Source organism: Aegilops tauschii, chromosome 7 (genome assembly GCF_002575655.3).
Source record: "Aegilops tauschii subsp. strangulata cultivar AL8/78 chromosome 7, Aet v6.0, whole genome shotgun sequence".
NCBI lineage: Eukaryota > Viridiplantae > Streptophyta > Magnoliopsida > Poales > Poaceae > Aegilops > Aegilops tauschii.
This window is the reverse complement of record NC_053041.3, coordinates 8,500,658-8,523,253: the sequence shown is the minus strand read 5'-3', so window position 1 is coordinate 8,523,253 and position 22,596 is coordinate 8,500,658. Positions and strand designations below refer to the sequence as shown.

Genomic DNA, 22,596 nt, shown 5'->3' with positions numbered 1-22,596 from the left:
GCTCATAAAAAAAAATCTTGCCTTAGGTGTGGCTAGAACCAAACACCTACCTAACTTGGTCAAACTTGCCTAAGGTTAGTTGTGGCAAAGTGTGGCACGGTGTGGCTAGGAACCAAACAGCCCCTATATGTGGCATGTCCTTGCAAAAAGCGTATGCAAATATAAAAATGTTGAACCATGTAAAAGAGTGTTTGTGTAGTTTTAGAAAAAAATTATTGTCATTAAGAAAATGTAAAACATGTATTTGGAAAAATATTACCATGTATTCATTTTTTTTGAAAACATTTAATTTATAAATGTACATAATGTATTTGATAATATCAAAATTTTATCCAAAAATATTTAATGTGTGCGTTAAAAATGTACATTGGGTACTGAGAAAAATTAGACATGTGTAAAAATGAAAAAAGAAAAGAAAACGAAAAAAAGAAGAAACTAAGAAAAACCAGATTAGTGCGCGCGCGCGAGCAACTGCGCTACTAGGTCGGCCCAATTCAGCAAATCCCGGCTATGTCCTGTCAAGGTTTAAAATAGACCGGGATTAGAGAGTTTGGTGTGCTGATTTCAGGGATTGAGAGTTCGGGATTTGATTTAGCTTTCGCCTGTAAATTGAAGGTTTGTTTTGGACTTTTTCCTAGCAAATCTGCTTGACGGCTTCTACGTGCTCGTTGTCAAGAGCCACGAACAGATGGGCGCCACCCTTGGCTGCGCAGGACGGCACCAAGATCATTACTCCATCGATGGGAAGGTCCGGCGGCAGGAAGGCGCACGGCGGCCCACCACCGAAGTCAAGGTTGTGAAAGCCAAACCCGAGCCAGCTATCCACCTCCAGGTCAGGGCAGAACGCCATGCCGAGCGTTGCCGCCGTGGATGCTAGTTTAACGTCGTGCTGCGCCTCCCCGAAGTCCACGAACGACTGGATGTACTCGTCATCCACGCACGCAATGGCGTCACGGATGACGCCGACCACGGCGGGGTAGCTGGCGGATAGGAGATCGCGGACCTGCATCCTCGGGAATGCCAAGAGGACCATGTTTCCGAAGAAGTCCATGGGCACCGGAGGCTTGGCCCGGCCTCGGCAGTTTACGGCGACCCTCACCTGCGTGAAATCATCCGGGGCCAGGTCACGCGCTGCAGTGACCTTCTTCCACGCGTGCGTAAGGAGGCACTGGAACGTGGTGCATGGCGCGCCCACGCCGGCCTTGAGCTCGGCAACGAACTCGCCCGGGAAGTGCACCGCCAGGTTATTGATCCTATCCAAGGGGAGCACTCTGTAGGAGCGGCTGGAGCTGTGCTCGCCCTTGAACTCGATGCGCCCGTGGTCGAACGACGGCAATGGCGGGCTGCGGGGGTTGTCGGTGGCCCCACGGTCGAGGAACGGCGACGGGAGGGCAGCGGAGTTAGTGCGGACGGCGCTGGCCCAGGAGGCGGAGAAGCCGCTCATGGACTGGCCATCGGCGACCTGGTGATGGCTGGCCATGCCGATCACAAGCCCGCCGCAGGTGTACCGCGTCAGCTGCACCTGGAAGATAGGCTCGTCCGCATGTTCCTGCACACGACCAAGAACTGCATGCTCAGCGTTCGTGTCAACATGGATCGAGTGCACCTTTGGAAAAGGAGAACACTCTATGCAGTGCATGCCTCGCCTCCATCAACTACTACTACGGACGTACGTACCTTCTTCGCTTTTGGGTATAGCTCGGCAATATGGGCGGAGGCGTCGTGCGCCAATACTGTTGCGAGGTCCGCCCCGGCAGTAGCCTCAATGACGAGCACCCCGGCGTTGTTGAGGTGGAGGCACTTCCTTCCGTGGTCATCGACGGCGAACCTCCCTGCGAGGTGCGGGAACCTTGCGACGGTGGCGAGGAGGCCGTCCTTGAGCGCGCCGTTGGTAGGTGCCGGCGCCCTCCACGCGAAGACCGTCGGGATGTACCCATCCGTGGAGGCACGGTCGAAGACGGTGATGGGAACCTTCTTGGCGCCGCCCCATGCTGACTCCGGTGAAGGCTTCAGCAGTGCCTTCCGTGTGATCTTCACATTCACTGCCATGGTTGGTTGGAAGCTTGCTAGATGACGAAGAATTGCCGGTCCATATATTGGCGTATGTGTGCTTGCATATGTATGTAAAGGAGAGAAGTGTACATCGTAAACTACTAGTACTGTACTTTAATTAGCGACTCTCTCTAAACCAAAGTTTATCTTGTAGTCTTTTTTTTCGTTTTACTAGTAAGCATGCACGTGCAACGTACGTCTCGACTGAAAGCATGTTATACTATGAAACATAAATATTTCTATCATAACATAGAATAATTCTCTTAGAGAATTTTAAATTTGATGCAAGGTGGATAGAATTCCCAAGTCATAAAGACGTGTCGGTTGTTTCATGAACCAACGTGCCCCATACCCAAATAGGGAAACGTCATGCGTCAGCTGGGCGATCACATTCGGCGACCGCCCCCCTCCTGAGTTGTACGATCAGGACATGTGCGCCGTTGGATTTGCCTGACTACCCTAGCTCCCGTGCCTCCTCAGCACCACTTGTTGCGCCACTTCCCAGCAGACGTCGGTCTCCCGCATCACTGCTTGCAGTGCCCCACTCCACAGCACCACCGTAGTCGACGCTGGTCGCCCCGCGTCACCACTCGCATCAATGAAACACGGTGTTTGCAGCACCGCCTCACTCGACTCAGAACAGTCGCCGGCTCGCCAGTGCTTCTCGCCTCCCTCGCAGAATGATGTCGCTCCGCTCGCAGTAGCAAACCAGCATGTTGCATTGATATCACATCTTTATCACCAAAATAAGGCTACTCATTACCTACAACTAATGTGGTTCAATGGCCAGCCCTTCCCGGGCCATACTAAGCGACGACCCATACATAACCAGTGAGGTTTCCCAGGCCATACTAAGCAAGGACCTATACATAACCAAAAACCAAACCTGTCTGACACACAATGCAGATGCCTAAGCTGGTGAAATATTATGTGGAGATCCTGACCAATAATTTGACATCATTTAGGGTTCATTCTTCCATGGTCAGGTCCTGACCAATGGAGGTATAACAAAATTTGCAATCTATCCATTTTAAATAGAATGTGCCTCCTGTAACTTTCACAAAACGTACAGGCATGTCATATGCCCAAATAAGGCCAGGTCAACAAATTTTCTAAAAAATACAGGTAGTCGTTCGAGATTGTAAGTCTATTAGTAGCTCTTTGATGACAAAATCTAATAGTGATCAGGATGGACATCCATCGTGTCTCTAATTTGGGGCCCTACTTAGCCTTTGTTTGTTTCGTATGAATTTAGGTGGTCCATCAAATTTTCATCTAAGCTCAATAAAACAGAGCCATGCATAGCCAGTCTTTCCACGGCCAATAGCAACTGTACACAAAATAGCTCACCCTGAACCGACAAAAGCATCAACTATGATCAGCGACGCATGTGAAATCACATCCGAAGTCCTAAAAGTATATGGCTACTGAATATCAGGGAACATGAAAGCAGCAAAGGCAATGACAAATGGACCAGTTCCATGGCAGCATGATATCTCTGCCCTCCTATCCTTGTGAATCTTGATTATTGTCAGGGAGAAACTTCTGAGTTGCCTTCCTTGGTTTGTGGGTATAGACCCCTGCAGTGTACAACTTTCTGTAGAAAAATGTAAAATGTTAACACTGTTCTAAATGGATTTGCTAATGAAACTCTAAATTCAAGTAGGTGTGAGTGCAAACCATACAGAACCATTCTTTCAGCCAATCAACATCGTTTTAAAGCAAAAGAAATTGAGAAATAAAGAACACATCTACACAGAACCATGGCAAGTTGTCTCTGCATAATATACCGACAAACTTTGCAAACATGTATAGAAAAAGGACCTTATAAATCACGTACATACGAATATGTCTTCTCTAAATGTAGGCCCTAGTTGAGAAGCAAGCCAGATCTGGACATTCAGTAACTAAAGCCACAAACTTATCCACCTCTTCATCCTTGATCAACATATTGTAACGGAAGTGAACAAGGCCCGTATGTTGCAACGGAAGAACACTCATGAATGTAATCAACTGAACTAAATTTTTTGCTAATATGTCTAGCATCACACACCTCTCCTCCTCGTTCTACCTCACCACAATTGCATTACATATTATGGTTATACATATCCTCAAACATGTAAGAACTAATATTTTGTTTCTCACGTGCATGAAGAAATACTTACATTTACATGCTAGAAACAAATAGGATGAAAAGTACATATGTCGTTCATTGTTGTCCTTGTATAAAAACAGTACAAACAAAGACATAAACTCACTAATCCTTGTTGTCTCTCTTTATTTATAGAGCATTTAACCTCTGCCTCATTCAAAGTATTCAAAACACAGATTTCCGCAAACTGTAGGTAAAAGCTCCAATTTCCACTAAAACAAGAACCAAACATTGCAGCATAACATTTTATCACTTAGTAGTTAGAAAGAACAAAAATTGAGCTATTATACCCAGTGAGTATAGTAATACGTTCAACTCTTCAAAGAACAAAAAATGAGCTATTATACTCGGTGAGTAAGCATATAATCATTCAAAGTAACCAAGGTCAGAGGTAAGCAGAAACTATACATACCATGTGCTCTCGCTTCTTTCTGTACAAAAAATACGCACCATTTTATACAAAAAACTGTGCATGGTCAGGATTAAACTAATTGTGAACTCATAATCTGAACTTCAAAGAACCAAGTTTTCTTACTCTAAGACAAGAGTATAAATAATGATATGTAAATGAATAATCATAATCTAAACCAAGTTCTCGTATGATGGGCAGGAGTTACATTTCAAAACCAGTTTGTAACGCATGGCAATACAATGTGATAATCAGGCTTCAGTCATAATGGGTGAAGAATGCCTACCAGTATATGTACATCTCAGGCCTAATAAGAAACAATGAAAATGCAGTGAGGATGGTGAACAAGCTAACTTTCTTTCCCATTGAATCTTTGATATAACCACGGTAGTGAGAACCAATGACTTTGAGCTTATCAAATGGACGCTTCTCCCATAGTTCTTTATGCCCCCTTCAATACTTGTTCCCTTTGCTGCCTGCACATAGGAAGCGGTTTAGATACCAAGACAACATAGGATATAATATATATCCATTCCAAAGCTTTCGACATTAGTGGTTATACAATCTAGCTGCTATGATTACTCTAGTGGACATATAAACAAGACAAATGACAAGCCCTAGACATCAAATAAAGACTTTGTGGGAGGTAACATCCTTCTCGATATGACTTCATGAAAAGTCCCACATAGGGTATATAAGTCTCAGCATGCGGCATGTACCTTTTGTCAATGTCAACATACTCAAATAGGAATAGGTCTTCTTCACCAAGTTCCAATGTAATAGGCTGTTGAGAAAAAAGATGCAATACCAAAGGTAAGAACGGTCTCTTGGCCAGTATATTCTAATAATTAGTCTAAAGGAGAAAAAACGCATAATGGGTGATAAATTAGTACAAAGATAAATAAAATTATAGAAATGTGGAAGAAAACCTTGACCTTAGGAGTTGCGGGAACCATAATCATTTTACCAGTTTCATAGCTCCCAATAAATGCAAACTGGGAGTTCATCCATCTCATCACCTGATGACCTTTTGGACTTAAGTAGAGATGATTTCTGAAACAAAATGTGAGATGTTTAACCTTGGCCTCACCCAAACACACTTCTGTACTTTCTTCCACAAATATATATTCAAATAGCTTGCATATAAATTGGTGTCAAAAAAGAGCCAACTTAATCAAATGGCCTTGCTGCATATAATCGATAACCTTCAAGGTATTTGGAAGTACATATTTGTTTTATGAAAACCCATAATAAAGTTCTTTATTTGCATCTCTTGTTATAACCCAACTGAAATTTAATAAAATCTCTGAGGTGAAAAACATATATAATATAACAGACAAAAATAAGTAGGATTGAGCACATCCCATGTGTTGTGTCAAGGGTAATTGTCGAGATTTTTAAGGACGACCCATCATGAACCAACACCTGCACAATGGTCTAGTTTAGTAAAGAAAATCAAAGTTCAGAAGCATGTTAACAAATAGCTGAGAAAGCATCTTGAAGCGGAGGAAATATCATGAGAGCTTGATTAACATTGTTCTCCACAAGTTGACTACTCCTTTTTTTTCAATGTTGACCTCCATATGAAATATCTTATAAAGCATTGCAAGCTAGAAAATATGTAATACACACTGGAAGAATAAAAATAATGTACCTTGAGGCTCTTCTCATCCTTTTCTGGAATAGCTCTTCTCATCCTTTTCTAGAATAGCTTTTTTTTAGCATAGTGCTTACCCGATGTTCTAGAAAATTCACTAATAACAGGAACAACAAAGATTACATTGCATCAAAGAAACAAAAAAATGCAGCCAAGTAATTCTAGCATGGTACTACTTCACTATTCAGCATGATTTTGTATCAATCTACACTTGTGCCCCACTAAAAATCTTTTGTAAATCACCACTTCAATCTAGTGTTGGGATAAAAATAAAATGTCGAATATAATCCCTCAACGGCAATATACACATGTGCCATCCACTTATCCACCTGCAAAGCAAAATCATCGGCATAAGTAGGATGTCCAGAGCATGCTATAGTCTAGCCGTCCCAAACTTTTCTATGATTTTGAAAACAAAACTATGATTTCAAAACGGAAGCATCAGCTTTTGACTCATCGATTAATCCGGAGATATAGAAACTGAGAAATAGCAAAGGGCAATGCTTTGGTCAAGAGAATTAGGAAAGACTAATCACCGTACTGTACCAAAGTAGCAGTCGTGTGTGGTGTTCAGTACGAGTGTATATGGGGAGATGGTGATGGACGCTCTTGTTTGACAGGCCAATAAAATGCCAAGATAATTAGCAGAATTCAAGAGGAGATGGAGAACCTGGTGGCCGCCTCGCCGGATGCCTTCTCCGCAGCTTGACACCGTGCCGCCGACGCCAGTGTGTGCACGGGCTCCTAGCCTTATGGTTCCATTCAATGCGTGATGCATCGTCTTACTGCAACGACCTGTGGCCGCTGAAACTAATCACACACACGCATGCATACAAACCAGATCAAAGATCAGGTGTTGCCGGCAAGCCCCTGCGACCTGTTCGATCCAGATTGGTGGCTCAAGACTACTGATGCACATGAAGCTTATAGACAGACATTGGGTACAGAGCAGGACAACCATGGAGATGGAGGCCGATGTGGGAGGCGCAAGAAGGTGATGCGCCCCGGTGGTACTGCCGTCCAGATCAAGGGCGCATACGGCCTCGGCGCGGAGGAGACGAAGCCGGGGGTATGCAGATGGATGAGGGTATGGACGCGGCCGACGGTGCTCTTGCGGCGGCCCACCGGCGGCGACTTGGGAGCGCGCCGGTTGCCAGCTACTGGATGGCGGCGAAGGGGGTGGCTCCGGCGGCTCCGCCAAGCTGAGCGGCGGGGGGCTGCGGCTGCGGCTGACGGCCGCGGGAGGAACGGCGGGGCGGCGAATGGCCCGTGCGGGAGGAGGAGATGGCGAGAGGTCGTGCGGGCGTGGAGGAACGGCCCGTGCGGGAGGATGCGGGGGCGAGAGGTCGTGCGTGCGTTGTGGGTAGGGTTAGCGATCGACTTAATGCGTGGTTTGTTTGCGTTTGATGGATGGATCTGATTGTTTGGTTCTCCGTCCTCTTTTCCTTTTATAGGGGTAGTAGATGACTTGGTTATTAAGCTGTGGGTTTTTTAGTTTCAGTGGCATACCTGCCTTCCATTATATATATGTGGGGAGAGAGACTACAATCACGGTCCAAAGAAATACACTACAAAATTCCACAATAAAACAGAAAATACTGACCATCGAGATAAAATACCATATTATTCCAGGTAGTACCATTGTAAATATTTTATTTCCTCGTGAAATTACCAGTATTGCATGTGCGGCTGTGCTGGCCACTTTGCTTTTTTTTTTAAGGAGGACGACCCCCGGCCTCTGCATCTGGACGATGCATACGGCCATATTATTAATTATTGACACAAGACCGTACAGAGTCAAACAACAATAAATCTAAAGCCACCAAAACAAGCAACAACTGTCGCTATCCCTATCTAGTTGATGTCGGGGCGCTGAAAGTCTGAGCCTAATACCAAACAGACCATGCAGCCAAACCTAAACATCTAAAGACTTGAGGTCTCACCCAGGACACCTGCCGGGTATGGGCACCCACCAGTCCGGCGTGCTTGTCAACCAAGACCCCTGCCGCGTATGAGACCGCCACAGCCACCTGCCACCAATCCATCTTCAGAGCTGTACTGCTGCATCAACCTTGCCCGGTCCAACTGCCGCCGACGCCACCATGACGCCAGGCTGCGTCACCCTCCTGCGCGAGTCCATCTCCGCTCATCTGGCGCCGAGTCTCCACTGCGCCAAGCCGCCGAGATCCGCCGTCATCAATGGAGCTGATGAAACACCGCTCCTCCTCTTGTCCCCTCCAACCAGCACTTGCTCCAAAACGATGCCCCCATGAGGGAGAACGATACCAATAGCACCGTCATCGTCCGATCCGGCAGACCCAGATCTAGGGTTTCCCCCGGAACTTCCCGATCAGGTTGATGTGACCTGCAACGACGATGTCTCCAGAAGGGTACGACGTCTGAGACGCCGCCATCGTCCGCCAAGACCGCAGTCAGGCGTGATTTTCATCGGAAGCCACGTTTTCCCGACCTCGTGGCTGGCTGGAACCGAGCGGAACCTCGCCACGAAGACGAATGTTGCCGTCGGTACTCCGGCAGAGATCCGGCATCTCCTCACCGGTCCCTCCACGCGCCGCCGGTCGGCAAAAGGCCTCCCCGCGACGGATCCAAACGGGGTGTTGGATCCGCAGAAACCGCCGTCACCATCACGAGCAGGACAGCCGACCCCGCCGGATGGGGCGCTGCCACCGCCGACGTCCATGCAGGGCCGCCGCTCCGCCGGCGACGATGCTCCGGCCCCCGCCGCACAGCCCGGATCCTCCGTCCTAGCCGCCGCCGTTGGATCGCATGAGAAGGGTCGCCCCCGCCGCCTCAGATGGGATCCGCCGCCTCCCCCGCCCAGAAACTTTGGCACCGGGCCCGCCGCCACCGCGGCCCACGCCGGCGGCAGCGGCGGCAGGAGGGAGTGGCAAGGGAGGGGGTGCTGGCGGCTAGGGTTTGGGGCCCCTGGCGCCGCCCGGGGGAAGGCGACGCGAGGGGGAGGGGGAGGGGAGGGGGGCCGTTGGGCGATAGATGAGATGAGCTGCCAATGACGCATGTTACCAGCAATCGGACCAACTGGCCACTTTGCTAGTTGCTTTAATAAAATGAAAGATAGAGAGAGAGCGTGCAATTAGAAACGGCGGAGTTCCCTCCCACTTGGTTGCCCTGGTTGAACAGACGGCTTTGGTGGTCAGTCCATCCTCGCCAATAAGTAACGTGCCAACAATTAATGAAGTGGCACGCATATGGGTATGGCCAATAGCAGCGTGTGTGTGCTTTTAGGTACAGTAATGGCTACAATATGTGAGCGAAATGGGGCTCACGCTGCATGGGCCTGGCACCGCTGGTTGTGGGTGTGCAGATCTGAAAGACCGAGACCTTGACTTAGATGAGCTCGTCACCAATCTCGATGTCAAGTCAGTCTGTTCCTGGTTGTGGCACGTGCTGCCGTCTTGTATAATACCCCGTGGCTCCACGATCTGAAGGTCGCGCAAATACAACTACCATAAGAGCATCTCCAACAGGGCATAAAAGTTTCGCGCGCTAAAATAATTCTAGCGTATCACTGTAGCACTTTTAGCACATCGGACCCAATATTGCTTTAGCAGATGCCCAAAAACGCGTGCCCAAAAGAACACGCAGTGCAAATTATGAAGTGCGCGCAATCCGGCGCCCTAAATTTGCAGCTTCTGATAGCGCTTTTTTGCGCGTGCATTATTTTACAGCTTCTGCTGTAGCTGTCCGACGCCTAAAAAATCCGAATTTTAGCGCGCGGAGCAGTTTTTGTGCGCATGCCGGAGATGCTCTAATGCTTCGAAGAAACAAATTGCTACCTCCATCATGGTTTATAATGTTTATTATGATGTCTTAACTATATCAAACTTTTTAAAGAAAATTGTGGGAACAAACTTTTGAAATTATTTGTGTTTATAGACAAAAAATACAAGCAACTACACTATTAAATTTGTATCACTGGCTATATCGTGAACTTTATGCTTTCATAATGTATTTATGGGTATTATAATTTGATTTTTTAGATCGTATATTTTGATAATTCTTGTATAGTTCATGATCTAAAAACTAACTTACAAGTTACAACAGGTTTGCATGACGGTCCAACTATAGGATAGGTGTATAGTCATCTTATCCTATTTTCGCCAGTTGTGACAAGTATTTTTTAGCTTTTCTGCAGTTCATTTAAGACCCTGTTCTGAACCTGGTACTTTGTTCAATAAAATGATTGTGTGTATCACGATGCAGAGACCGGGGGACATCCTCCTTTTCGGAAAAATAATTTGTTTTTGAAGATGTCAGCCTATGATAACGTGATTAGCAATGGCTCAGCTCGTCAACTAAACTAGTGACTACTCAATATTGAATAATTATGGTATAAATGACTCACCAACTAAACAAGTGTTTTTCTTTTTTGAGGAAAGGCCGTCATGGCTAGCTTTATTGAATTAAAACACGCTTACATCGTCCACGAGTTTCCTCATCAAGAAATCGGGAGGCTCGTCCAACCAACTAAAAGAGGACTTATTACGATAACTATGATTAGCTAGCACATGCGCTACATTATTACATGATCGTAAGCAATGCCTAAAGGTGACCTTTCCAATAGATGAACCGATACCTATGCATTCTGCAAATAAGACTGAAGCTTCATCCCACCATCTTGTTTGTCCATAGCAGAAATTAATGACTTGAAGGGAATCAGACTCGGCTTCTATCCTACTAAATCCAAGGGAATTAGCGAATAGTAATCCATCTCTCATGGCCATTGCCTCCATGGTGATAGCATCGGCTGCAATAGCAATAAATTTGCAGTGAGCCGCAATAAAATTTCCCCTGTTGTCTCTGAGAATAGCTGCAGTTGCACCAATGCCCTCATGTGCAAAAAAAGCTGCGTCAACATTAAGTGTTATGAATCCTGGGTCCGGTTTCCTCCATTTTGTTTCAAGCAACTCGGTCATTCGGTTAGAGACATTTTGGAAATTCCTCACAATGGACAGGACTGAGATAGGCCATCTCCATGAGGGTGGGTATGTTTCATTGTGTGTGGCCTGCCTCCTAATCCACCATAGGTACCACGCTCCCACCAAAATGGCCTGTTTAAAATTGATGTTCGGATGCAGAGATAGATGACTGTCCGGAAGTGACAGTATATGCGCGACAATGATCGATCCCGTTCTATCCATTGGCAATGACTGATTCACTAGTTCCAGCAGGCCTAGTCGGTCCCACAAATCCCTTGCATGCGTGCACTGGAATAGAAGATGCTTGATGTCCTCCGCCCCCTGATGGCGGATTGGGCAGGCTCCATTAGAACCGACATGCCTATTAGTGAGGATAGCTCGTAGCGGGATGATTCCTCGTAACACCCTCCATCCAAACACTTGAACTTTACGTGGAACTGGGAGTTTCCAAAGTGTACTCCAGACTGCCAGAGGTGTGGACCCACCAGGGGTCTCCATCCTAGTTGCATGTGCTCGAAAAGTATGCATCCATTGTAAATGGTAAGCTGTGCGGACAGAGAAAATACCAGTCCGGTTTGGTTGCCACGCAATAAAATCATCAAAGGTGTCGAGATTGATAGGAATCTCTAGTATTCTGCGGACATCTACAGGATAGAAAATATGTTGTAGTAAGTCCTCGTCCCAAATGCCCGTCATAGGATCAATTAACTCACACACCCGTGTCAACACTGTTTGGCCCCGAGGAGTGATAACCTTCAAATCAGAATTAGCTGGGATCCAAGGATCCTTCCATATATTCACTTCTTCCCCGGTCCCAATTCTCCAAATATACCCTTTCTTAAAAGTTTCCAGTCCCTTAAGGATACTTTGCCACGTAAAGGATGACCCATTTTTTGGAGTAGCAGTAAGAATGCTTCCATTAGGATAATATTTAGCTTTTAAAACTCTCGCCACCAAAGAATCTGGATCAGTGACGAGTCTCCAGCACTGTTTAGCCAACATAGCTAGATTAAAAGAATATAGGTCTCTAAAGCCCATACCTCCTTCACTTTTTGGAATACAGAGCTTCCACCATGCCATCTAGTGCATTCTCCTATGATCTTCATCATCACCCCACCAAAACTGGGCAATAATATCTGTAATTTCTTTGCATATCCCCTTGGGCAAACTGAAAACAGACATAGCAAAAACAGGGATAGCTTGTGCCACCGCCTTTATCAAAATTTCTTTGCCCCAACAGACAATTGTTTTTCCATCCATCCTAGTAATCTCTCCTTAATTCTTTCGACAAAATGCCTGAAACAATCACTCTTATCTGCACCAACTATAGCTGGTAGCCCAAGATATTTATCTGAAAGAGCTTCGGTGTCTATATGAAGAATTTGGCTAATTTCTGCCTTAGACACCACACTAGTATTAGGACTGAAAAATATACTTGATTTAGCCAGACTCACCATTTGCCCTGAACTTGCACAATAGGTATCTAGTACTTGCTGTAAGGAAGTTGCATTTAACACATCTGCTCTCATGAGAATCATCAGCAAATAAAAGGTGTGATACTGATGGTGCATTCCTGCACACTCTAATTCCCTCCATGCCACCAACTTCTTCTTCATACTGCAACATACTAGATAATCCTTCTGCACAAATGAGGAATAAATATGGGGAGAGAGGGTCCCCCTGTCTAATTCCCCTAGAAGGGGTAAAAATATCAGTTTCTTGAGAGTTGAATCTTACTTTATACCTCACTGATGAAACACAGGACATAATCATTTCAATCCAGAGGTCATGAAATCCAAGTTTTTCCATCATGCTTCTCAAGAAAATCCACTCCACACGGTCATAAGCTTTGTGCATATCCAGCTTCACAGCACATAGTCCTGACTGCCCTGATCTCTTATTCTTTATTTCATGGACACACTCGTACGCAATAAGAACATTATCTGTGATTAGTCTCCCAGGGACAAAGGCACTCTGAGTGGGAGAGATAATTTCCGGCAATATTCCCTTTAGTCTGGCCGCCAGCATCTTAGAGATTATTTCGTACGGTACATTGCACAAACTTATGGGTCTGTATTGTGTAATTAACTCAAGAGAATCAGTTTTGGGAATTAGAACTATGCACGTATCATTCCACTCTGCAGGAATTTGTCTTGAGCTTATGGCAAAAAGAACCTCCTGGGATATGTCCTCTCCAATTATATGCCAAAATTTCTTGAAGAAAATAGCATGTAAACCATCAGGCCGAGGTGCTTTAAGATCACCAATACTAAAAACGGCCTTACGCACATCATCATGAGTATAATGGGCCATCAACATCTCATTCATTTGTTCAGTCACCTTACGTTGAACTTTATGGATAATAGATGGATCAACATGGTTCACCTCAGACGTGAACAAGTTATTAATATAATTCCGAATATGCGGTTTAAGAGCATCTGTACCTTCCATCTCATTGCCATTGCCATCTTTAAGCCTCTTAATAAGGTTTCTCTTTCGTCTAGCATTTGCATAGCCCTGAAAAAATCCCGTATTACGATCACCACTCTTCAGCCATCCCGCTCTAGATCGCTGCATGTAGTGTATTTCCTCCAGTTCAAGTAAATATTCAATTAGCTCGGATAACTCCTTTCTTTTCTCTTCTGAATCATCATTTATTGGTCCGGTCATGATTTTCTCGAGATCTTTCTGTGCCTTCCTAAGCCTTTTCTTTGGTTTCTTAAGAAACCTCTGGTCCCAATCATGGAAAGAATTATGCATATTGTTTAACTTCTCCTAGACAGTAGCAAGGGCTGGGTTAGACCCCGCCAAGTTCCATGCCTCTTGCACTATATATGAGAACTCATGTTCCCGTAACCAGCGCGCTTCAAAACGCCTAGTGTTTCCACTACTGCCTTCAACAGTAAAGTATTATGTGTCCACACAGAGTGGACGGTGGTCAAAATGGTTATAGTGCATATTATGTAGTGCAGCCGCTGGAAACATGTTTGCCCAGCCATCATTGATCAATCCTCGATCAAGTCTCTCCCGTATACGCCCCCTCTGCCAAGTAAATCGACCCCCAATGTAGCCCAAATCCCTCAGGCCACAGTCGTCAATGGCATTCTGGAACGCTTGCATGTATTGAGGTGGCCTAGGATTTCCCCCTTCTTTCTCACTGAGGAATTGGATTTCATTCAGATCCCCTACCAGTAGCCATGGTAGATTATTACTCTGGTGTATCTGACGCATTCTGTCCCAAGTTTTGTACTTGTTTTCCCATCTGAATTCACCATACATCCCAGTAAGCCTCCACTCATTATTCTGGCCTTCTACTTGCACATCAATGAACATGGGGTCAAGGTGTAGTCTGTGTATTTTCACCTCTTTCTTCAATAGCAAAATCAGCCCTCCTTTTCTTCCATCTGCAGCACATACAAGTTTCCGATCCATCTTCAAACGTTTTCTCAAACACTCTGCCGGATAGCTTTCTAAGTGTGTCTCCGACAAAAACATCACATCTGGGTTACAACTCCGTTGGACGTCCAGCAGGGCACGGACTGCCGGGGCGTTCCGGAGCCCATTGCAATTCCATGCCAGTATCTTCATGGCAGTAAAAGAAAGAACAAAATACTCTCAGTCGGAGGCGCCATGTGATGCTGCCCTGGTTTTGATATTCTTCAAGGTGGGATCTGGAGCCAAACGCCTGAAACATCGATCTGGTTTAATTTGAACCGTTTTTCAACCAAGATGCTGAGTTATTTTTTTTTGACAAAGGGTGGATTTTATTGACTCATAATGATGCATCAAGAGGATACACAACACAATAAGAACACACACGGCCTCTGCATAGTTAGGATGCCCACAGCCAACATCAACTCACATATAAACGCGCCGAAAACTAGCAAAATCATATTAGACCAAAGCTATGCATAGGTGAGGAAAAAAGTAAAAAAAACTCCAAAGTAACCAGATACACGATCGGCAAACAACAGTAATGACCATATCCGCACCTACCATTTCATGACACCACAAAGGCGACAAGGTTCTTCAATAGCAACGCCTTCAGCAAGGGAGTGACACTCAAGCGTAGTCGTCACCAGATCCAACCACAAAAGTCAGACTCTAGGTTTTCACCCTGAAGAATCAATCCGTGCATATCCGAGCAATGCCTTCAACAAGGTAGCGACATAAAAAAAACATCACCATTGCCAGGTATAACCAGCTCAGGTCAGACCAAGGCTTATGCCCCAAGCTTGAGATTGGGTGTTCGAGTGCACCACCATCAAAGGAACATAAGTGTTGTCGCCACCACTTTTCCACAATCCCAGCAGCTCCATGGAATGCGACTGCCGCCGCTGCACAACCAACCCTCTGCGGCAAGCCCTAGTCCATAATTTGCTTCTCATCGCCAAAGTCAACCACTGAATCTTGAGAGATGAAGACTCTTGAAGATTTTTCAGTGACCACAGCCGTCATGGAGCTGTATGAGTTAACTGCAACACAGTCTGCAGTCACCACCACCTGACAGGCCAGATATGAACCACCACTACCAAGTCGTGGACCGCGTGAAAGGCTAGTACCTCGCTGCCGTAGTCCACCTCCCAGTAGAGAGCTCGGTGCACGCCAGCCCCCAAGGCCTAATCCGACTGGAAACCGGCCCGCACACAGCAGATAGGGATGCTTCTGCAGGACAACAAGGAGAAACCATGATGGAGTGCACGGATCCACGTCGGAGGCCATCAGAAGCGCGAGCAACCACGTGATCCCTGTGCTGGAGCACTGGATATAGGTAGCTAGCCACCCGGGGTGCAGCCGCTCATCGGTGGCGTACCTTGCACAGGGGATGAAGTGGAGGGGCCAGGCAAGACCCGGGCGAGCTCGGAGGCACCCGCTGCCACCGGCCACCACATGGGGCTCTGCCCTGGCGGCGATGGCGGGGTAGAATGGCGGTATAGGAGACTAGAGCGGAAGCGGCGGAGGATCCACCCTGGCTTCAGGCCAACCCTACTACTGAAGTAGAAAGCATCATATTCCAGTTTTTCCAACACTTGATCAGGAACCGGGCGCATTAATTCCTTGAAGAGAAGGGGATGCCTACAACCAATGCCTAAATAAAGGCTTATGTCGAAAAGTGCAACTACTAATAGACTCAGTAAAGGAAGGCCCGGAACGGGCTGAGCTACTGCCTGAAATAGAAGAGGACGACTAGTATAAGAGGACTCAAGCTTGTTTGGTCCTCTTATCTGATGTGTCCTTAGAACCCACTACCCTCCCTCCTAGAAGACCATGTGACCATCAGATTCACCTCACGATAGTCAACCAGTGAATCAAAGGCCTTATAGGTATTCACACCACGGGATGAAATTGAAGCCATAATCAAGGAGTTACTCTTGAATGGCACTCTACAACCTAGTTCATGAGTGGTTCGTGGGATTTTGTCCTCGCTCAGACCAGCGGTTGACCTCAGAGTCTTAATTTTGTCCTTGTCGATAAAGACCAAAAATTAACCAATATATGAACAGATGATCACAGTGCATGTGTATAGACCAGCCAGCCCTATTATCTTATGAGGTCAAGGATTTGTGCTGCCCCTGCGTCTTGTCAGTGGGAATCGATCAATGAGCTAGCGCTCGGTCAGTACAATTTGGTCTAGCCGCTTATAAAGTTTATTTTAACTCTGATCTATTCATCAAACATCATAATAGTACAAGAATACAAAAAGCAACAGAACTTACATCCATGTTCGTAGACCACCTAGCGACGACTACATACTCTAAAGCGACCGAAGACGGACCGCCGTCATCATCCCTCCTCGCCGTAGTCGGGCGAAACTTACTGTGGTATGACCAGTGCACCAGAACGACATACGCCGCTGATTAAGATAAGTACAGATCGGGAGGATCCAACCCGCAGACACATGGTCCAAACAAATTCACTGAAGTCTTGCATCAATCGAATCCCCATGCTCAACAAATTACTATTAGAAGAATGCATACAAAGCTAAGAGTGATCCCCATGCTCAATACGTGGTGCTGAACAAGAGAAAGATGAAATTAACTCAACAACATATGTAAATGACTTAACAATAAAAGTAAATAGATAGTCACTTCATCGAAGGAAGCGGAGACTAACATGCACTAGAGCTCATTGGTTTGAAACAGAGATAAATTTATTTTGAGAGGTGTAATTTTTCTATCAACGGTTTACGACAATAGTTTGCAATATCTTCCATGGTAAACACGTTAATGGCAGTTCTCATGCTTTTCCACTCCCACTCAACCATACTAACACAAACCACAGCTTTTTCAAATTACCGAACGAGGTCAACTGACACTCGCCCCTCGTCGGAGACGAGATCCGCTTCGCCTCCCGAGTTCCAGAACCTTGGACAGGCAAGGGTGTCGTGGACATCCCCCACCTTGTTCAAGGTCTGGGTTTTCCTGTCCACGCCTTCCTCCAAAGCCTCATGTATTTCTACGGGGTGCAATTCCACCACCTCTGTGACGCCCCCGATTTGACCGTACACTAATCATGCTTGCAAATGTGTACGATCAAGATCAGGGACTCACGGGAAGATATCACAACACAACTCTACAACATAAATAAGTCATACAAGCATCATAATACAAGCCAGGGGCCTCGAGGGCTTGAATACAATTGCTCGATCATAGACGAGTCAGCGGAAGCAACAATATCTGAGTACAGACATAAGTTAAACAAGTTTGCCTTAAGAAGGCTAGCACAAAAGTAGCAACGATCGAAAAGGCAAGGCCTCCTGCCTGGGACCTCCTAACTACTCCTCGAAGCCGAACTCCATGTAGAATCATCCTCGGGATCTCTAGCTCCTGGACTCCAGCATCTGGTTGCGACAATCAGGTATAGAATGGGGAAAAGAGGGAGAAAAGCAACCGTGAGTACTCATCCAAAGTACTCGCAAGCAAGGAGCTACACTACATATGCATGGGTATATGTGTAAAGGGCATATCAGTGGACTGAACTGCAGAATGCCAGAATAAAAGGGGGATAGCTAGTCCTGTCGAAGACTACGCTTCTGGCAGCCTCCTTCTTGCAGCATGTAGAAGAGAGTAGATTGAAGTCCTCCAAGTAGCATCGCATAGCATAATCCTACCCGGCGATCCCCTCCTCGTCGCCCTGTTAGAGAGCGATCACCGGGTTGTATCTGGAACTTGGAAGGGTGTGTTTTATCAAGTATCCAGTTCTAGTTGTCATAAGGTCGAGGTACAACTCCGGGTCGTCCTTTTACCGAGGGACACGGCTATTCGAATAGATAAACTTCCCTGCAGGGGTGCACCACATAACCCAACACGCTCGATCCCATTTGGCCGGACACACTTTTCTGGGTCATGCCCGGCCTCGTAAGATCAACATGTCGCAGCCCCACCTAGGCTCAACAGAGGGGTCAGCAGGCCGGTCTAACCCTATGCGCGCAGGGGTCTGGGCCCATCGCCCTGTGCACACCTGCACGTTGCGTACGCGGCCGGAAGCAGACCTAGCCCCCTTAATACAAGCGCGAGCTTACGGTCCAATGCGGCGCGCGCCACTCAGTTGCTGACGTCAAGAAGTGCTTCGGCTGATACCACGACGTCGGGATACCCATAACTACTCCCGCGTAGATGGTTAGTGCGTATAGACCAAATGGCCAGACTCAGATCAAATACCCAGAACTCGTTAAGCGTGTTATTTATCCGCGAACGCCGACCAGGGCCAGGCCCACCTCTCTCCTAGGTGGTCTCAACCTGCCCTGTCGCTCCGCCATAAAGTAACAGTCGGGGGCCGTCAGGAACCCAGGCCCACCTCTACCGGGGTGGAGCCACCTGTCCTTTCAGCCCCCTCATCAGAATCACTTGCGGGTACCCCTCGAGCCGACCCGACTTTAGTCACCACATGTGTCATGTATATAATGTGTATAGTATATACCCGTGATCACCTCCCGAAGTGATCACGGCCCAGTAGTATAGCAAGGCAAACGGACAAGAGTGTACGGCCACTGATGGAACACTAGCATCCTATACTAAGCATATAGGATTGCAGGTAAAGGTAACAACAGTAGAAACAAGGGCAGGCTATGCATCAGGATAGGATAACGGAAAGCAGTAACATGCTACACTACTCTAATGCAAGCAGTATAGAGAAGAATAGGCGATATCTGGTGATCAAGGGGGGGGCTTGCCTGGTTGCTCTGGCAAGTAGGGGTCGTCAAATCCGTAGTCGAACTGGGGGTCGCCGGTAGTCTCGGGGTCTACCGGAAAGAAGTAACGGAGGGGGAACACAATAAATAACAGAGCAATCAAAACAACACAAAGCGTAACATGACAATACGCGGTGCTAGGTGTGCCCTAACGCGGTACTAGGTGATATCGGCAAAGGGGGGAAACATCCGGGAAAGTTTTGCCGAAGTTTGCATTTTTCGGACAGATGAAACGGAGGGGGAAAGTTGCAAGTTTGCTATGCTAGGGACGTCTGCCGGACGAACGGATTGCGTATTTAGGTTCTTCTCGTCGTTCTGAGCAACTTTCATGTAGAAAGTATTTCCATCTGAGCTACGGTTTAAAAGATATGATTTTCTAAAGATTTACTAATTTCTGGGATTTAATTAATCATTTAACTTAATTCAAAATTGGATTTATGACATCAGCATGATGTCATGCTGACATCAGCAGTCAACAGGGGTTGACTAAGTCAAACTGACATGTGGGTCCAATGGGACCCACCTGTCATTCTCTGTTTAGGTTAATTAGGGTTTATCTAATTAATTATTGTTTAATTAAATTAATTAACTAATTAGATTAATTTAAACATGATTAATTAACTTAATTAATTTAGTTAATTAATTAATTAATTAAATTTATTTTTATTATTTGTTTTATTTATTTATTTATTTTAATTAATTAATTTATTATTTTTATTTTATTTTATTATTATATTTTTTCTTGCGTTCCAAGGGCGTGGGCCCCATCTGTCATTGACACAGGGGGGGGACCCACTGGTCAGTGGTACAGGGGCCCGGCGGAGCGGGCGTAACGGGTGGCGGGGCGGGACGAACCCGCCAGGGCTCGCGAGCACACGCTCGAGGCGTGGCCGCGGCCAAGGCGCGCCGCCGGCGAGCAAGGTGCGGCGGGGCGGGGCCTGCGGCGGCCGAAGGCGGGAGGCGCCGCGGTGGCGCATGCGGGTGGTGACGGGGCGAGGCAGAGCAGCGGCAGGGCGCGGTGAGCGCGCCGGGGAAGGGCGCGTACGGCGAGTGGGCGGCGGCCCGGCGAAGTGCACAGGGGCGCGGCGACGCACGACGGTGGATGTGCGGGACGACGGGGAAAGGGAAGCAGGGGGAATGGGGTTCTCACCCCCGTTGCAGGGGAGTTTGGCGGCGAGGCGCGATGGCGCCGACGGGGAGGAGGACGAGGCGGACGGCGGTGAGGTTCGGGGTCGGCCGGCGATGGAGAGGCGGGGCGGGGCAGTTCCAGCGACCGACGAGGTGGGGTGTCGGGGTGGCGCCGGGGACGAGTGCCGGCGCCAGGGGCGCGGGGCGGCACCGGGCGGCGTCAGGCTCGGCGAGGCGGCGCCGGCCGTCGGCGATGACGACGGGATCGGGAGTGGCGCGTCCAGATCGGGGAGAGGGGGGGAAGAGAGCGAGGGGAGAGTGGGTGGGTGGGGTAGGGTTTCGGGGGGTGGGGGATATGGGGAGTGCGGGGTGGGCCTCCTGGTGGCCTGGGTGGCCAGTTGGGCCGAATGGCCCAGGGGGAGGGGGGGCTTTGTCTTTCCCTTTTTTTTGTTTTCTTTTCTGTTTTCTTTATCTTTCTTTTACTGTTTTACTTTTAGTTTTCTTTTATTTTAGTTTTATAAAAATTATCACTAGCACTTAAATTAATACTTTTAAATATACTATTGCCACATTAATCCTCAACCCAAATTAAAATAGTTTAATATTTTATAAAATTCAAAAGGCATTTATTTTAACATTTAAACCTCTATTTTAATTATTTTGAACACTTAAGCATTTTATTAAATTTAGATTTCTCCACCATTATTATCTATGCAATATTTGGTTCACTCCGAACATTTTAGTTTTAATATTTGAAAACTTTTATTGTTTGCCTATATTTTAAATTTTAACTTGAATCGTTTTTGAACTAACTCGAGTTTATCAACAGTAACCGAGGTGACGTGGCACCATTAGCAGAGGTTTACTGTAGCTTGATTATCCGGGCGTCACAATTCTCCTCCACTACAAGAAATCTCGTCCCGAGATTTAAGAGGGAAGTAAAGGGGGAAGGTTCGGGTTACGAAATTCTAGGGAGTGTTCTTGGTCTTGGTTGTTCTCCTCGAAGAGGTTGATCCATTACATTGATGTCTTCATTCTGCTATTTCAGGTCATCATGATAAAGTTGTCGTCCTTTCTTCGGGAACTCCATCGTACTTACGAAGGAATAAAGGGTGGGTATTCCGGGAGAACGGACCTCCGTAAGGTTGACTATCTGGTCGATAACATCGGCGAAGGTGGCGGAAAGTAACTCTCGAATTGCAACTTAAGAAATTATCGAGAGCAAAGTAAGAAGGTACAAAAATAGAAGTTTTCAAGCGCATAGGCAATCGTTCGTTGCCTGAAACAAAGTGTTGAAGGGGTTTAGAGCAATGTGAATAAGCATTGCATCTAATACGAGTATAGATCACTAGGCAGGTGGCCCGTGAATTACATACAAAGTCAAGAGCGAGGAATAACTCTGACAACACGGTGTACAGGAGAGTCAGTTTTCGATCCTGTGGAACTGTGGGTTATGGGCCCACCATGTGGGGTTTTTTTAGGAGCAGTGACATCTTGCACGGACATGATAGCAAGGCATGTCAGAGAGTACCCTGTCAGTTATGTCGGCAACACGTTGGTACCAAGGGCGAGGGACGAAGAGAACCATTTTCCTGCTCGTTGAAACGAGGCGGACCAATAGGCAAAGTTCTCGTCCATCGGGGGTTACCGAAATGTCACCAACAATACTAATAGGGTCTTACTGAAGGAGTTGTATACTGAGGTGTTTACATAAGCAGGAGGATATTACTGCTTAGATCATATAGATCACCAGAAAGGTTAAACCAAACAATGGAAAGGAAAATATGATTATCAGATTAAATAGAAGAATGGAAAGGAAAATGTGTTAAAACACATATTTCAAGGGTATATTCTTCCCAAGGGTAAGCAGAGCATGATATCCATGACGGGATATAACGTAGAAAACTCTTTAGGTAAGGGGAAGGAAATTTCATGACATTACCCATACAACGGTGTTTGGATAATTGAGCAGGAAACAATTAGCTTTGGGCTTCAAATGTTCCTGTTGAAATTCAGAGTACCATAGACATGCTTCGAGATAGCATTGAC

At 46.5% G+C, this 22,596-nt stretch overlaps 1 protein-coding gene across 1 annotated transcript; it reads right to left on the bottom strand.

Moving 5' to 3' along the window:
• Positions 1-634: 634 nt before the first annotated feature.
• On the bottom strand, positions 635-2,049 carry LOC109785471 (tryptamine hydroxycinnamoyltransferase 1-like). Its single transcript, XM_020344070.1, has 2 exons — positions 1,678-2,049; positions 635-1,549 (listed from the first exon to the last, which is right to left on the bottom strand). The coding sequence occupies exons 1-2, from the start codon at positions 2,047-2,049 to the stop codon at positions 635-637; spliced, it is 1,287 nt and encodes a 428-aa protein (XP_020199659.1).
• Positions 2,050-22,596: the final 20,547 nt, after the last annotated feature.

Bases quoted from the DNA above. Each gene is read 5' to 3' on its own strand.
- LOC109785471 (XM_020344070.1), bottom strand. From the start codon at position 2,049: ATGGCAGTGAATGTGAAGATCACACGGAAGGCACTGCTGAAGCCTTCA. The intron at 1,550-1,677 runs GTACGTACGTCC...GGTCGTGTGCAG, and splicing joins TATACCCAAAAGCGAAGAAG to GAACATGCGGACGAGCCTAT.